At 37.1% G+C, this 17,162-nt stretch overlaps 1 protein-coding gene across 10 annotated transcripts in view; it reads left to right on the top strand.

The window, feature by feature from the left end:
* The window catches only part of LOC120624456 (rho GTPase-activating protein 23), a 497,253-nt gene that overhangs the window by 95,940 nt on the left and 384,151 nt on the right, over positions 1–17,162 (top strand). For all 10 annotated transcript variants that reach the window (XM_039891015.1, XM_039891008.1, XM_039891011.1 and 7 more), the window contains 2 exons: positions 6,276–6,484; positions 6,881–7,138. In XM_039891015.1, the coding sequence (XP_039746949.1) occupies positions 6,290–6,484; positions 6,881–7,138 (453 nt within the window). In that variant the 5' untranslated portion in view covers positions 6,276–6,289. The remainder of the gene's footprint in view (positions 1–6,275; positions 6,485–6,880; positions 7,139–17,162) is intronic.

Genomic DNA, 17,162 nt, shown 5'->3' with positions numbered 1-17,162 from the left:
AAGTCCACCAATCCGCCCTTAGCCAGCGTGGTGGACTGCAGCGTAAACCCTTCTCATGATAATATCTCTTGTTGCAATACGTCAAAGTTTTGATGTTCATCACATACTCGTATTTCTATAGAGTTCAATCTTTCAATGTGCGAGGAGCATGCACAAAATACCGGTAGTGCAATTGATATAAAACCAATCTCTTTCATAAAAGGAAATGAGAAAATATCCCCCACAATTACCCCACGTACAGAGATGGGAGTAGGTGCAATTTGTAGGAAAATTGCATCTGCAGGCTATCATTGCGGAGGAGCTTGGGGCAAGGCACGCGACCCCAGGTGGAAACAGATACATGAAACTAGTGCTTATAATAATGGAATAGAGTGCATCTGAACTCAAATCCTTGGCATCCCCCTTATTAATAAACGTAGCGTCGGATTAGTAACGCAGTGTTTTGTCACGTTCTTACATTTGAAGGGTGATGAAGTGTGGCAAAACACTACGTATTCCAACGTTACGCCACGTTTATTTCTACGGGAGTGTACCTTTGGAGTCTGTTTTTAAAAGAGAACTTTCACCGTTCGTATTAAGTATCATATGTTTCACCCAGATTGGTTCAATTAATATTGCGTTACTTTTAACCAGGCTCATTTCGTTTGATAAGTAAAAAAAACTTCGCTACCTATGCAATACAGGTCTGTATGAAAATTTGTATGAAGAGAATTAAGATACTTATCCCGAAATATAAACGGTTTAAGCACGATTTTAAGAAACCAAATCAACCGAAAGTTTATAATAACTCTGTAGATAACGTTTCCGGTTTTAGCAGATCGGTTTGCGGTCGGGCACTAAATTCAATGCAATAGCGGACACTGGATAGGTTAGTAACAAGAGCTAGCGTGCAGCAAGGCCGTTCGTACCAACACCTAACAACGCAATTGCAAATCCCTTAGACGAACGGTACGGCAAATACGAGCAGACCTTGCGAGACCCGGTTCACTTCAATAAACACTTCAGACAAAGCCTTTATTTACTGTATCTTTTACACTCCGCCATGTTTACCGAGTAAATGCGTGTAACTAACAATTTATTTGTTGATAAGCGCGAACGATTTACACAAAGCGCTGATTGCGAGCGAAATTTTGAGTGCCTTGCCCGTCATTGAAACCCACTTGTCTCTTCTCCTTGGTCTTTACATCCTAGATTCTAGAATGTTCCGGTATAACATGGAGTATCGGTACATATATTACTAGTCATCCCTTGGAAATATACGATCGCCGTGGGATATATTTGGCTTGTTTTTCACAGAGCAAGAGATCGACATGATTTTTGCATAGCGGTATTTCAGGGTCAGACAGTAACATAGGCAACGAAGTTTACTTAGTTGTTAAGCTAATTTTAATATCTACGACGATAACGAACCCTTGGTGTAAACCACAGTATAAAATTAAAAAAAACATGCATCAAAATCTAACTACTTGTTCTTCATGAAAATGTTAACGTAGTTAAAAAAAACTTTAAAAATGATTGCTTCGTGGTCCGATGACCCAACTAGCCAATGCTGGCAATTTTGCTGTACAAAAATCTTTAAACTAAATGAAATAAATTAGCAAGTCTTAAAATATTGTTATCCTTTTCTACGTCAAAAATTGTGACAAGGAAAGCAATACATTTAGAGTTGTTAATTTAATTTAGTTAAAGAGATCTGTTTACGAATAACTATTGACCTGATTTTAAAACTACTTTTCTGAAAAACTACTATTTTCAGGAAAATAGTACAGAAAATCAATGTCAAACTTATTTATTAACTTATTTATAATCGATTTGCACAACTATACCATATTACTATCCCACTACTTACTATCCGATTTAAGAAGTATAGGTACCCCATGTAATTCTCAGGCCCATAAACTATGTTAAAAGAACACGTTAATTGTTTGCCCCGTTGCTGCGTGATCGAAGCACAAAAAACGGTGACAAGGCTGTGACCCGGTTAAGTTTAATTAACACGTAATTGATTACTTTGCTAGCCGGCTAGACCCAAACAAACGGGCTAATTAAAGGTAAACTCTTCTGTTTACAAGAGCCGAAAATTAGACCATTTCATTTCTTTGCTTAATAGAAGGAATCAGATAAAACTTTATACTAACAAATCCAAAATATATCACTAGTCTACTAAGGTAACCCTCGATAAGTCGGGTAGTAAAAGAATAAAAGGCGACCATTAAACTTACCTCGTTACCTACTGAGTTATAATAACTTGCATAGAAATAACTCTGGTAACATGTTCGTGGAAATGCAAGCAAAGCGATTTTAAAAGGAATTGCAGATTTCGCTGAAAGAACATGCAATAACTAGTATTGGTAGCTACTTATCTATAATTATTTGAAGGCAATGTTTATTTTTATTTATATAAATAACCTTTATTTGCCCACTAGTTCATCATTATTGCTGGACATAGGTCTTTTGTTTGCGGTCATAGACATCCAACGGCTCCCAGAGACTCGTTTGATGTTGTCTGGCTACCTTGTTGGGGGCCGACGATGCAGGCGTTTACCGCCATGTGGTGGTGCCATTCCAGGTCCCAACCTCCATCGGTTCTCCGAGCTTTGTTCCCTGCCCATGGACACTTCAGCTCAGCTTCACTTCGCGATTTGTTGGGCAATGTCGTTAACTCTAGTTCTTCTACGGATCTCCTCATTGCCGACTTGATTACGCAGAGATACTCCCAACAGAGCTCTCTCCATCGCTCGCTGAGTGACTCAACCCTTTTTGTGAGGCTATAGACCTTGTTTGGGATTTCACATAAGGGAAATAAAAGAAGCGTATATTAGTAGAATTCAAAAACCCGCCTTTATTGCTTGGTTAAACAACATAGGATAGCTCATTATATCCTAAAATGAGCTAGCACAAACAGTGTTTGACCGTCCAAAGATATACAAAGTTTACGGCCTTTTTTTAAATATTGAATACACGTTCGAATATAAATGTACGTATGTCTATAAATTGTATATTTTTTAAATATGTATACACAATTTTATGTATTTTACTTGTAGGTATATATATTTAAAAATCTAAAATTTTTTGACCGAACGTCCGAAGATAAGCTGGTAGAAAAAGCCCTAGCATTAAGTCCGGCGTTGGTAAACCATTTTTTTTGGTTGTGCAATAAAGTAAGTAATGCATACAGCAGGGAAATTGCATAAATTATAGGGAAGGCAGTGATTTGTGCTTGTATGAAGTGCATGCCACTTCTATAGTGAGCGTAGTAGTAGTTAAGCTTTTCTTTAAAGATCTCGTCCGGGAAGTACTACCGCCATGCTTATTCCTGCCGTTTTATTACCTACCATTGTATAAGGGTTATTAATAACATCAACAGATGGCTCATCGGGACGCATTGCCGAACCAACGGCATAATTTAAACTTTGTTTCGTTGGTGTAGAGGTATTTATGTTCAATTAATAAGCATTCAAAAATTGAGATTTTCTATTAACAAATTTTGAAAACAGTCCCTGTCAGTTGAAATTGTTCATCCCCTGCCAATGAGAATTATAAGTTACCAGTATCGATTATCATGACTGTCATGTTTATATTTATATATATAAATAGAGCAGTGATGAACGTTGATGCCTACTCTCTATCTTAAAGCTGGACAAATGCCTCTTAGATAATAAGATAGGGTTAAGAGGCATTTGTCCAGCTTTAAGATATAAATAGGCGCCTAACTGTCATGGACGTAGTAAAACCAACAGGAGCCGATCCACATTGAGGTAGTTTTAAGACATTTAGGACGTTGGAATAGTTACGCGGTATTTTAATGCGCTAAGACATTTTAGTGGTGCTGTCAATATAGAAGTGTGGCAAAACAATGCGTAACTATTGCGCCTTTATGTTACATTTATTTGTAAGAGCTCGAACAAAAAGTTCTCTGGTAGTTTATCTCTTATTGTATTCTGAAAGAAATAAAAAAAAAATTATGTCATCATTATCATCAGCCAGCAATCAGGCTTCCTCTCACATAGGAGCGATGGCTTAAAGCATAGACCCACCACGCAGCTCCAATACGGGTCGGTGGGCTCTAACGACTATTATTATCATAAGTTAGTGAACTTAATAATCGTGTCTTCAAACTAAGTAAACTGGGGTTAGCCTTAAGTTTGGTATACAAGAGAACAATAAACTGAGAATTCTGAGGTCGTTGCAAGGAAAGTTATATTTCATTTTCATTTTCAAAGGTTGTAAGTTTATGGCGCATGAAGCGGTGCAGACGCAGCGACGCCGGTTACGATATAGCATGCAAAGTGTACAACGAGCGCCCGTTTGCTACCGAGTTCCGCGACGTATACATAGATGGCGCTGTTTCTAATAAGTAGTTCGCGGTTCTTTAAAATACTTGTGTACCAAATTAAGTTAATAAATAACGAATATATAAACATATATCAACTATATGAAATCTCGGGTCACGGTGTTTGTGGTCGCGCTCCCCTGAAACTTCGTATTGTATAATTAATTGGTAGGTATCAAAATAAAACGTAAAATATTCTGATTTTTTTTCTGTATTTTTTTTATGAGGGTTTGAAGTATACCTATAACCCGAGACCCGGTAGGTGACGCTGCTGTCAGTATCTTTTCTATCGATAAGACGGATTAAATAAATGTTTTTTTTTAAGCGGCTTCGTAACTGTGGGCAATCTAAAATTGATTGGAGGGGTTATCGTGATGCATCGCTGTTTCGCTTGACGTCCAAATCAATAGTTGCGACCCTTCGTTTATTAGGGATCCACAAATACCATTTAGAAGTACAGATAAACCTTATATATGGTTGCTGTTATCTTGGACACTTATCAAATGTTTAGTGAGTACATGCATATGTCGTAAACTTAGTGAACTAGATGAATAGTGTAAAAAAAATAGATACAGTGGTCGTGTCTTGGAGGTTGTAATTGAATAACTCTGGAAAGAAAGCCTCATCGTTAATTTGGTAAAGGTCTATGTTTTTGTAAGTTGTATGAAGAAGAACACTTTATTGCACGCAAGACATAAAATAATACAGATAACACCACATAAATAAGAAATCAATTAAAACATGTAGGCACGCATAGGCGGCCTTATTGCTACAAGCAATCTCTTATAGGCAACCTTTGAATGCAATAATCTGTGACAAGAGAGCGCGGCAATGCTAAAAGTGTAGGTACTAATAAATATACATTGTCTAAAATAAATAAATAAACATACAAACTGTATATATATATATATATATATAAATATAAATAAAAAAATAAGCAGAATATATATAAATTGATTGTGCATGCAGCATTATTTTGTCAAGCAGTTACCAAGGATTCGTTCAAATGTTATTTCTTACTGTTTATTTCAATGGTTTATAATAAAGTGTTTCTTTATAGGATTTGTTAAGTTTTTTTTAATTCTTTCACTTATTATATTAATTAGAATTACCACACTGCTCCGAACTCTCAACGTCACTCCAACAGCAACTCCAACTCATACGGGCTTGGATTGGAGTTGCAGTTGGAGTGTCAAATTTTACTTAATCCCGGAGTCCTTGGTTTCCCCATTGTATCCATCGAGCGTGAGCGGTGTATTGGACCGAAAGCTAAAAACTATAACCACTAGGCTATCACGGCTTCGACATATAGTTTTTCGATATATCTATTAGTATATTTCTTCCGGGAAATGTGTTTCAACTTAAACTTTTCTTTCACCGTCAAATATATTGCAGTTTTATTCTTTTTATATGCGGAACCATAAGTCAGGAGTAAAACGTGTTTCTTACTCTCTTTTTTTTTCAATTCTCGATTGTGTGTCAAGTGCCCTGGCCGCAATGATTGATGTACGGGAAACGGGATTTGTTGCTGTAGCTAATGTTTTTTTTTTTTATTAGACACTAGCAATTGTTGTTCTAATGAGCCACATGGTTGCCCGGCTTTGTATTTTTATTATTAACGGTAGGTATAATATATACAATGGCGACGTCCATGGCGCAGTGGTGAGCGTTGCGGTCTTATGAGTCTTCGGGTTCGAAACCCAGCAAGGACAATCTGGGAATAGTATTTCGTTTTAGATAAAGTCAGTTAAATGTTCAAGATATATCAAGGAATATTACGAATATCCTTGATTAACACATAGGCTGCTTTTTATCCGGGGAAAAGGTACGGTTCCCCCGGGATTCATGAAATACCAAATATTTGCATACGAAGTCGCGGGTAACAGCTAGTCTAAAATATTACCATGTTCAAATAATTTATAAACGGTTCCATTGTCCTCAGATTGGCGCGCGCCAATGACGGACGAGCCGGAGTCGGGTCGGCGGGCTCGGGCGCCGCCGGCACCGCCGCCCCGCGCGAGCGTGCGCCCCGAGCCGCGGCCTCGCACCCTCCCTCCGCGGCTCATCCGACCCTCCGAGCACCTCGCACTCGTGGAGCAGGCACGCGAGAGGCGCCCGCCGCCTCTCGTGCCGGCCGTCACCGTGCTACAGGTACGTGATTGGTTACATCCGCCAAAAAGCTTCCGATCAGTTAATGCCTTGTAGGCTGCAGCTCATTCTAGCCTTTAAGTACCTCTCTGTTGTAGAGCAGGAGCTAGCCGCGGTTCTGATCAGTCTAGTTATATGAATGTCCCACAGCTGGTCAAGGTCTTCTATTTCATAAGAAATAAGGATAATGTTCCAATGCAATTATAACGTGCCAGCATTAATTTAAGTTTAACAAAGACTAATAAGAAATAGGATCTTAAGATTAAGAAAGAAAATAAAGACTAAAAAAATAAAACGTTGACTTCCAATCCCCATAAAATCAATAAAGTTTAAAGTATTACGAATCGATTCGACACAAAAGGCCTTAACAGCACAAAAAATCATGATCTTTTATTGCAGGGACACCAGGGACCGCGCCCGTCGCCCCTAGGACCCTCTATCCCTGTGGCACAGGGACATGCTCGTCCAACACCCCTCGTGCCCGCAATCACTGTGTTCCAAGGGCCGCCGAGGCTACAGAGGTCCCAGGGGCCACCTGTGCCCCGGCCCCCGCCCCCGCCTCCAGGCCCCAGGCCCTATATCCCGCCACCTACACGCATGCCGACCCCCTTGCCGCATCCTGTTATGAGGCTGCCACAACCGAGGAGAGATGTTCAGGTATGTAATTTTTATTATTTTATTTATAAAACAGATGTAGCTAAAACCCAGCTCTAGGTAGGTAACAAGAATTTTCTTCTTGTTACTCTATTAAAAGATTTAATGATGTAAGATGTAGACAATTTATCACAAACACTCTATGTAATGTATGTATTCGAAGACTTATGACAACTGTCATACAAAGGAAGGTTGCGTTTTTTGGCCACCTACAGAGCCCCTGTTTCCACGGTTGATCCTCGACGACATAATTACCTCGGAGACAGGTAGAATTTATTCGACGACTGTACCGAAAGTTTACCGGACATACCTATTCGGAACTGAATAAGATGGCCTGTAATCGTACGATTTTGGCATTTGGCATCATTCAATTTGATGATAAACTAAATCACAAATAAATACCAAACAAGATTCTATCGAGTGGTTTGTAAAAATAAATCAATCTCCATTCCTGAGCCCTTGACGTGAAGCGGGTAGCATGTCGCAAAAAATACATGCTTGTTATCCTGGGATCAGTAAAGGATTAACGGTCGATGCTTTAAGAGGCTCAATATCATCGGATTGTAGATTTTTTACTACAAACCGCATTGTTTAGGTTGATTTAAAGCCGCCTACGTAATGTGGAAGCGAGAACAATTCGTAACGGACTTCAACGGGAGAAACCTGAGTAATTCCTAAAATAATGAAGATTTAAAACGTTTCGATATCCATCGCAGACAGTTTCGAAAGTTGTGATAAATTTATGCGAAGATAAACGTTGTGAATTTACTTTAGCAAAAGTTATATCCGCAAAAATACATTTGAAATTGACGTCTTAATTGATTAGATTTATGGGTTTTTACAAATTTAATTAAGTTGGTATTGTTAATTGTCGTATAAATCGTACTTTCATATCATTCTTTCGACAGTCAAATTATTAGTATAATAGAACGGTTGTGATATAGACGTTCAATAATTAATCGCATACATCTCGCAGCTTTGGCGTCTCGATGACATTATGGCATTGTTTTAACTATTTGGTTTTGTTATATTATAATTATTTATTCAAATAATCCGTTCACAATATTGTATGTAACATGCAATATACACAAAACTAGCATCATATATAATAAATAAATAAATAAATATAAATAAATATACTACGAAAATACACACAGCGCCATCTAGCCCCAAAGTAAACGTAGCTTGTGTTGTAGGTACTAAAATGACAGATGAATATTTTATAAATAATGTGAAATACAGATAAATACTTATGAAATACAGATAAACACCCAGACACTAAAAAACATTCATATTCATCACACATACATTTGTCTGTTGTGGGAATCAAACATCACTGCGTCTATCGGCCGTCAATAGCCTATAGCAGTCAATGACTGGGCTAAATGCCTCTCCTAAGGTTTTCCCACTATTACCACGTTTGGCTGACAGGTTGGTGATAAACAAAAACTAAATGGTAGATCCTACAAAAATTACTATCCTCGTCTCATCCTGGCCAACAAAACTTCAAAGTTTGCAGCCTAGTCGCAACGTTGTTTGTCTATTGGCTTCTATTAAACAAGATATATCTCGGAAGGTGTGCTCAATATATATTTGATCTGGTTCTCTCAACACCTCCTATGCTATAGTATATTAGCTTGCTTCACTGCATCATCGCTTACCATAAGTAGTCAAGCACTAGTATATATGTATATATATCATCATCTTCACCTTCATCATCATCAAAACAACCGATCGACGTCCACTGCTGGACATAGGTCTTTTGTAGGGCGTTCCAACTCCACGATTCTGGGCCACTTGTATCCAGCGGCTCCCCGTGACTCGTTTGATGTCGTCTGTCCATCTGGTTGGGGGTCGACCAATATATATATAGCCAATATGTATAATATATATGTATATAGAAAATAAAAATAATCTTAGGCTATAAACGTTCTCTAAACTGTCTTGTTTTCTGTAACTACCGTCGCGTCGGAGTCTATTGTGATGAAGCCGGCAAGGAACTAAGCAGTTTAAACTTTTTACTATTTCTGAAATTAAACTTGTGTACAGTCCGTGCACAAGTGGAGTACGCTAACTCATAAAGTATCATTAATAATATAGTAACCCAGACATACAATATCTTAAAAATACTTGTTATCAATGGCAGACCAAAAACTGCCTTTGGAGCTATCTAATAAAACCATACACATAATGTTTCGTGTCCTATAACTACGTGCTCGAATTTATAAAGCAAGCGCTGCTAAAACTTGGACCTTCCTAATGACTGAGTGCTTTATTTATTTTATGGCTTCGTGGAATTTTGCTATTAACTTATGTAAATTTTAGAACTGCGTTAAAAACCAATCCATTATTATTGATCATCGTTTTTGACCTTAGACCTTTTATCCCATAATGTTTTATAGTTTAAATAATACTACGTAGGTCACTCAACTAGTTATATGATGCTCGAAATTTAAATATGGAACGTAACTCTGTATTGTGCGTTTAAAAAGCAAATTTATTGTGAAAATGATCCAATGAGCTTTTTGCTCTATTAAAAAAAAGGTTCTAACCATTTTGCTTCCCGCGCATTTTCTTTAAAACCATGGAGCTTAACCTAACCTAACCTAATAGATTACGATCTAAAATAACTAATTATTTTGAATTTAAATCAGCAGAGACTCAATCTGTTAATAGTTTTTAACAGATTGAGTTTCAATATATTTTTTTTATTTTCATATGTTTGTTACAAAAACTAACAACTTGTGAATACGTGAATTGCAATGTAAACTATGACACCTCTTTATACAAAAATTGTCCGAATTTACGTCACAAATGTTTGAATGACAGTGAATATGCGCCTAATTATTAACTACTTTAAGATTAAATCTTGATTGTGCCTGCTGATATTTTTACTCGTCAATATTTTTTGTGTGTCGTGTTGGATAAGGTTATACTTACAAAGTTGATATTAGAAGACTGTATGAAAAGCAAACGGGCAATCAACATTAAATTTACATGGTTTTGAAGTTATACTTCTTTTGGCGCGTTAGGTAAAAATGATGAGCGTAAATTTTTACGATGCGGGCGCACACCGTCCCGAAAAATCGACACCCTGAAGTAAGCTATAGTCAACAATTGTTTTTCAATAAAAGGTTTCACACTGTATGTACACTTTGAATTGTCAAAGTCTGCGGGCTCATTCCGGTGATTTAATTGATTCAATTTTATAAACCTCAATCTCAAATTTTAATAATGAAACTTGGTTTTCCGATAATGAGATACCTAGATAATGCGTTATAATAAATGTTTCAATGTATTAAACCTTTTTCTATTGTTAGAGTTGTTTTTTCTACAAAGCAGAATAAGGCGAAAGATAAACTTTTTGAAAAGATTTTTACCTTGTTACGCCAAAGAAGTATAACATCCATCGCGTGTTCATAAGTGCACACACATTTTTTTTCCTTCAAAAGAGATTTATTTCAATCCGCGGAGGGGACTCAAAACATTGAGTAATAGATCGACAAATCAGGCTATCGATAGATGACGTGGTACTTTTTATTCGTCTACCCACCAATCTGATTGGTCTACCTCTATGCCTTTCTATAAGGACGCTCCTCAAAAGTATTATGCAAACACTGAAAACGTCACACTGGCTCGACGTAGTCAAACATGTTTGTATTAATTGTTATGAGACATCGCCGCGTGGGCGACACTTTCTTTGCCAAAGCCCATATGCTAATCAATATGAGAATGATGATACAGCATTATTCATGCGATAGCGATCTGCGTCAGACGTAAACAATGGAATTCTGTATAAGTGTATTGTGCGTGGCGCCTCGGAAGAGACTCGTTAGAATCTGGTATTGCGTGTACGTCTTGAGCATCGCTACGCTTCGTATAGGTGCAATTATAGTTTCCTTTATTTATTTACTATTTTCTGCAATAATTTAAACATTAGAAGTAAAAATAAACTTACCGTGCAATATACTAGGTGACATAAAATTCATAATTCGTTTAAAGGAAATTGCATAAAATTCTACAATAAACTACCCATTGAAATCTTGGAGATGTCTCTTAAAAAGTTCAAAGTTTGTATTAAACGTAAGCTTATAGAAAAGTCCTGTTATAGTATAAAGGACTACGTAATCGATAAAAAAGCTTGGGTGTGAATTATAGCTCTAACCAGGTTGCTCTTCTAATAATTTTAAATGACAATGTGATAAGTTTGTTGTGGGCTTCTTCTTAGACCAGGATGCGTTTGGAACCCTCGTAGCTTTAGTTTTAAGTTTATGAATATGGTTATCGCCATCATCTCACTACTACCCCTATCACTGCCATACTCCTTAACAGGTTAGCCCGCTTATCTTAGACTACATTATCAATTACCACTAGGTGAGATTGCAATCAAGGGCTAACTTGTAGTGGAAAAAAAAGACCCCTCGAATGAACAATACAGTTTGGTATTACCTTCTTAACTCTAGTTGAAGTCTACTGTAGTCTAAACTCGAGTCTAGATATTAGCGTAAGCTGATGATAACGGAACCAACTCTTGAGCTTAATAATATCAAGTATAGATATCCTATACTCGCATTTAAAACAATTGCAGCCATCAATCGGCCGAACACAAAGCTGTTCGCCGCGGGACCCAACCTGTCAGAGCGGCGATAGCTATCTCGCTACCACCGCAACACGACATTTGACCGAGATATCGGGACGATCGCGTACAGAGAAATCCCCTCCGATTTGCCCTTTGCTCGTGATATCAAACAGCTAAGCGATAACTATCTTTTAGAATTATCCGTATCTATAGCCAGAATAGAAGCGGCGATAGCCCAGTGGGTAGGATCGTTCGAATCCCAGCACGCACCTCTAACTTTTCTGTTATATGCGTTTTTTAAGTAATTAAATTATCACCTGTTTCAACGGTGAAAGAAAACATCGCGAGGAAACCTGCACCTGCAAGGTGTGTGCATTCCACCAATCCGCATGGGTCAGCGTGGTGGACTTAACTCCTTCTCATTGTGGGAGGAGACCTGTGCCCTGAAGTGGGCCGGTAATGGGTTGATATGATGATGATAGCTAGAATTGTTTTTTATTCCTCACTTTCATCTGTGATGTGTTTAAAAATCCAGAGCTTAGCGCTCTCAAACAAAGTCTTATGCTTTAATATCAGTATGCATAGATTGTAATTAAAGATCCAAAGTTCAGCATGCGCGTTCTATCCCGGAAAAGTAACACATTACTACTCCAATGTACGAAGTCCCAGCTAAATAGTTTATTATTTTACTGGAAAAACATTAAACGGTACTGAAAGACACATTTATAAGGAAAAAATATTCATGGAAGCCATTTAAAATTGAGCACGCGTTAAAACTGAGCTTATCAGATGGTATACTACAAGGAATCGAGCGTGTAAAGTATAACTTATAAGGCCAAGGCCCGCTCCGCCCAGTCTGGCGCGTTATTAGTGCTTTCGGGGGACACCGTAACTGGGCCAGCCGGAACCTACACGCTTTGTGATGAACTGTACCTATTAAAGTTTGAAAGTTTACGACAAGGTTGTCTTCTGATACCTTAAAGTTCTATTGATTATGGAGACATACAATTTTGATCCGCCGGAATCTTAACGTTTTATGATGAACCTGGTACCTACTTATTTCGTCGAAAATTTACCACAACGTATCTAAAAACTCTACTGATTATGGAGATACACGTAACTAGGTCAAATGAAACCTTAATGCTGATCATGTATACCTACCTAGACCTACATATTAAGTTTGTTTAGTGCTTTTAGGAGACAATTAATTCAGCCGGAACCTAAATGCTTTTTGATAAATGGTACCTTTAAAGTTGCGACAATGTTTCTTTTTGATATCTCCAAACTCAGTAATTATTCCTTATAGAAATCATTGGAAGTGCAACACACAGAACCTACATGTTTTATCATAATGTGTACATATTAAGTTGTTTGAAATAGGTATTTCAAAAGTTTCTTGATTGTTTTTATTGCTTTTGGGAGGTATCGAATTTTGTTTAGCCGGAACCTAAACGACTTATGATGGACGGCACCTATTTAATTTAACGACAGTTTTCGGCAAGGTTGTCTTTAGATACATCTAAACTCAGTGATTATTGCTTAAGTAACTCATTGTAACTTTTTTGCTTTATCATGTGTACCTATTAAGTTTTTCGAAATAAGTATATCAAAAGTTTCTTAATTTTTTTAGTGCTTCTTGAAGATATCTAATTTAGATCAGCTGGAACCTAAACGCCTTATGATGGACATAATGATAAAGCGTTTAGTTACGAGTATTTATTTCATCGAAAGTTCTCTACATGGTTACATTTTAATATCTTCACACTCAATGATTGGTTATTGCTTTTTGGGTTATTGCTTACCTATTTCACCTGGAGAGCTAGCACGGGCAGGGGATAAAAAATATATTCCCGATTATACCCCCTTTCAAGCGATATAATGAACGTGGTCCACCTGCTAAAGCACGGAAACATAGAATAGGAGAAGTTTACCCCCGTTTATTATTACGCATATATTATTTGGATATTATTTCCACTTGTGTGCTCTGTGTTTCCTCTGAGAGTTGATAAAGCTGTGGGAGAAGATACATTTTGATCCTTTCGCCGGTGATATAATTGTCACCTGCGACTCCTGCCCATGGTAGCCGTGAAATGGATCATTTTTATTGTTCCAATTTATTTATTATCCTTTCGCTTTAACTTTCCGGAGTCTCACAATTAGGGTCAACGTTTTGAAATTATTGCAATTTTTTTTATTTATAATAACTCGTTTTATTGCAGCTTTTCGCTTAAAGTGGGAAATTAGTCTAGGATTTTACTTACTCTAGATAGCGATATTCATTTCAAAACCTCAAGATACGATTAAAATACATATGTTGCTTGACTGTTTTACTTTCCATTTCTGGAAATCACGCTGGTTCGTATCGTCCTGTTACATGTAGATACTATAGTAAAAAATGCTTTTACTTTTTACGATACAATTTAGTTCTTCAGTGCACTCTCACGTAATAATATAGCTATAATGTACGCAATAATAATCTCCCTGTAAGCGATGTAAAAAATAGAGTCCCCTATGGTAGCGGTCTAATCCGTTAGATTTATAACGCTAGATGGCGCTTTAAATCACTTACTATTTCTACAGGACATCGCCCCGCCAAATCACTTTGCACTTGGGTCTTTGGGTGGTAACTAATTGCAGCCGTATTCTCCAAATAAAATTTCGAAATGATAAAAATTGCCCTCTCTGGGAATCGAACTCGGGCTCTCCTGTTTATTAGACAACAACGCTCACCCTATCCTACTTTAAATTAAAAAGAAATTGGTATATTAAAATTAAAAAAAGGAATTACAAGGTTACAAAGGAAGAATAATTTAAAAAAAAAAAAAAAACGCTCACCACAGCGCCGGGGTGTTCATCAAAAAGCCTCAGACGCAGGATGTGTTTGGGAATCTCTTGACAGAAAAACAGGACACCATCATACGTATTCTTCCTAACCAGCAAAGATGATATCAGAATCTGTAAAAAACCCAGCCTTTATTATGCACGGCACTACAACGATTAGGTCATTACGGCTCGTTGGCATTTACAATGCATTCCTAAATGCCAGAGCGCTTTAAATATCGTTATTCCGACGAAAAAGTGTGGCGTGCGTAAAATCAAAGTGACAGTTTGAAATAAGGCATGAAATAATCGTCTAAATTTGTAATGGATGGTGCAACAGAGAAAACGTGGACTAGAACACAGTATCTAGAGTGGATCTAAGTGTGAAAAGCATATTTCAAGACGTTCTTGCGTAGAATATGTATAATCCCAGCGCCAAGTTTTAGATTGCTACGTTTACTTATTCGATCGTGTGAAAGTTTACTTTAATTTATATGGAAAAAAGGGCAACAAAACTAGATGGCGTTCGAACGCCATCTAGTATTGTTGCCTAATTCTTGTTTAATTTACTTACTAGCTCTCGTTTTATAGGCATTTAATATGTTCTACTTTTGTTTTATTGTTACTTTACATTTATTGTTGGAGGTGGGCGTTAATTGTTGCGACACAGCTTATGCTACTGAAACAGTTACCGTGGCACCATTGCACGGCAGTTTATTGTGTGAATTCTGTACCCTTACCGATGTTCTAAATAAATAAATAAGTATCAAAATAATTATTTCACTTTTATCATAAATTTTAATATAAACTGAACTGGAATTATCTAAACATATTATATTTTCCTTTCCATTGTATACAGTATGAAAAGAATAGCATTAATATAGAGCTGACAATTTAGTTTAGATTACAACAGAATATGCATCAACATAACCTGCCTCATTGCACCACCCGCGTTATGAATCCGTCTCTGCTCTTAAGGAGCGTGATGTTACCTTTAACCTTAATTGAGAGTTAGGCTATTAGATGAAGAACGATTCCGCCGACCAGTAGTGGTAAGATCAGCGCGTTTAAACACAACGGGATAAAATTGACATCAGTATATATTATGATAGGAGACTCGTGCCCAGAATTGGGATATAAACAATAATTATATACAGACTGACAAACTTAAATTCGAGTGTGCATGTCTTAGATGTGTTTTATTTAACGGACGGTTCGTAATCGTCTCTATGCTAATTATGGTCCAATCTTCCGCCTCATTAAAGATTTAGCGATCGCTAAACGGTTCGTTAGCCACTATTATTTAATAGTCAATTTAGTTTGCCGTGTCTCGTGTTAAACTTTTGCCAAGATCTAGGCATTGATTTCCTATGACATTGAAACCGTGTCTTTTCGTGTTTATTCATAAACTTCTTTGACATAAAGTTACTATATTTATGACCGGCTTTTGCCTGAGGCAAAGAACGGGATTTTTTGTTTTTCATGAATCCTGCGGGAACCGTACATTTTCCTGGAATAAAAAGCAGCCAATGTGTTAATCCAGGTTATAATCTATCTCTATTTCAAAATTCAGTCAAATTGATTCAGTAGTTTTTGCGTGAAAGAGTAACAAACATCCCTTCATACATCCATCCATACAAATTCTCGTATTTTCGTATTTATAACATTAGTAGGATTATCTAAGTAACTAAGATCCATCCGGAAGTATTTATGTTTGCTTTAATCTATATACCTACCTACAACAAGATATTTAGCCTTTATTCTCCCTTTGCTGCCCCGTATAGTTACGGTAGTAGAAAATAAATTAACCCAAAAAATAAATTTCTAATATTTAAACTTTGAGTAAGCAGTGGTTTAACGCTTATATAAATTACACGCACATGCGTGCGTTGAGCTCCCGTAGTGTCAGATGATATAACGGGAACTCAAATAATACATCTATTATAAATCCAACATTCGCGTTGGAATTTAACCTAGTTCCGATTAGTTTCCCAAAAAGCTAATCGTTTTTTGTTACACTACAGTTTACATGTAATAGCATAAACGGTAAATCCTGTTATTCGATCTACGTTTCGTCACGTCGTCGTCTAATCCTAACGGTACCTTAAAGAAACTAGCTGCTGGTCTTACTAGTGCAACGTACATAAAAAACTACGCTTAAATAAAAGTCTAGTTGATTCTGCACATCTGACTGGCGCCATCCAGATAGCAGGAAGATAGGATAAATAAATAAATAGATATACCACGCAGGAAGAAATATAGCAGGAAGATATATAAATATACCACGACAATACACACATCGCCATCTAGCCCCAAAGTAAGCATAACTTTTGTTATGGGTACTAAGATGACTTTTGAATATTTTTATGAATAGGATACATAAATACTTATATTATACATATAAACACCCAGACACTGAAAAACATTCATGTTCATCACACCAACATTTTGCAATTGTGGCAATCGAACCCACGGCCTTGGACTCTGAAAGCAGTCGCTGCTTACTGCGCCAATCGGCCGTCATACAAATTTACTACATTACATTAGGATACAAATTAGTTTTATTTTAAGGATAACGTTTTTATTAAAAGTCGAAAATGAAAGCTTAAGAGTCTCTAAGCGGGCGAT

This window comes from Pararge aegeria, chromosome 6, assembly GCF_905163445.1.
Source record: "Pararge aegeria chromosome 6, ilParAegt1.1, whole genome shotgun sequence".
In the NCBI taxonomy this organism is placed as follows: Eukaryota; Metazoa; Arthropoda; class Insecta; order Lepidoptera; family Nymphalidae; genus Pararge; species Pararge aegeria.
Note: the sequence above shows the minus strand (reverse complement) of the source record. Positions and strands in the feature narration are given on the sequence as shown.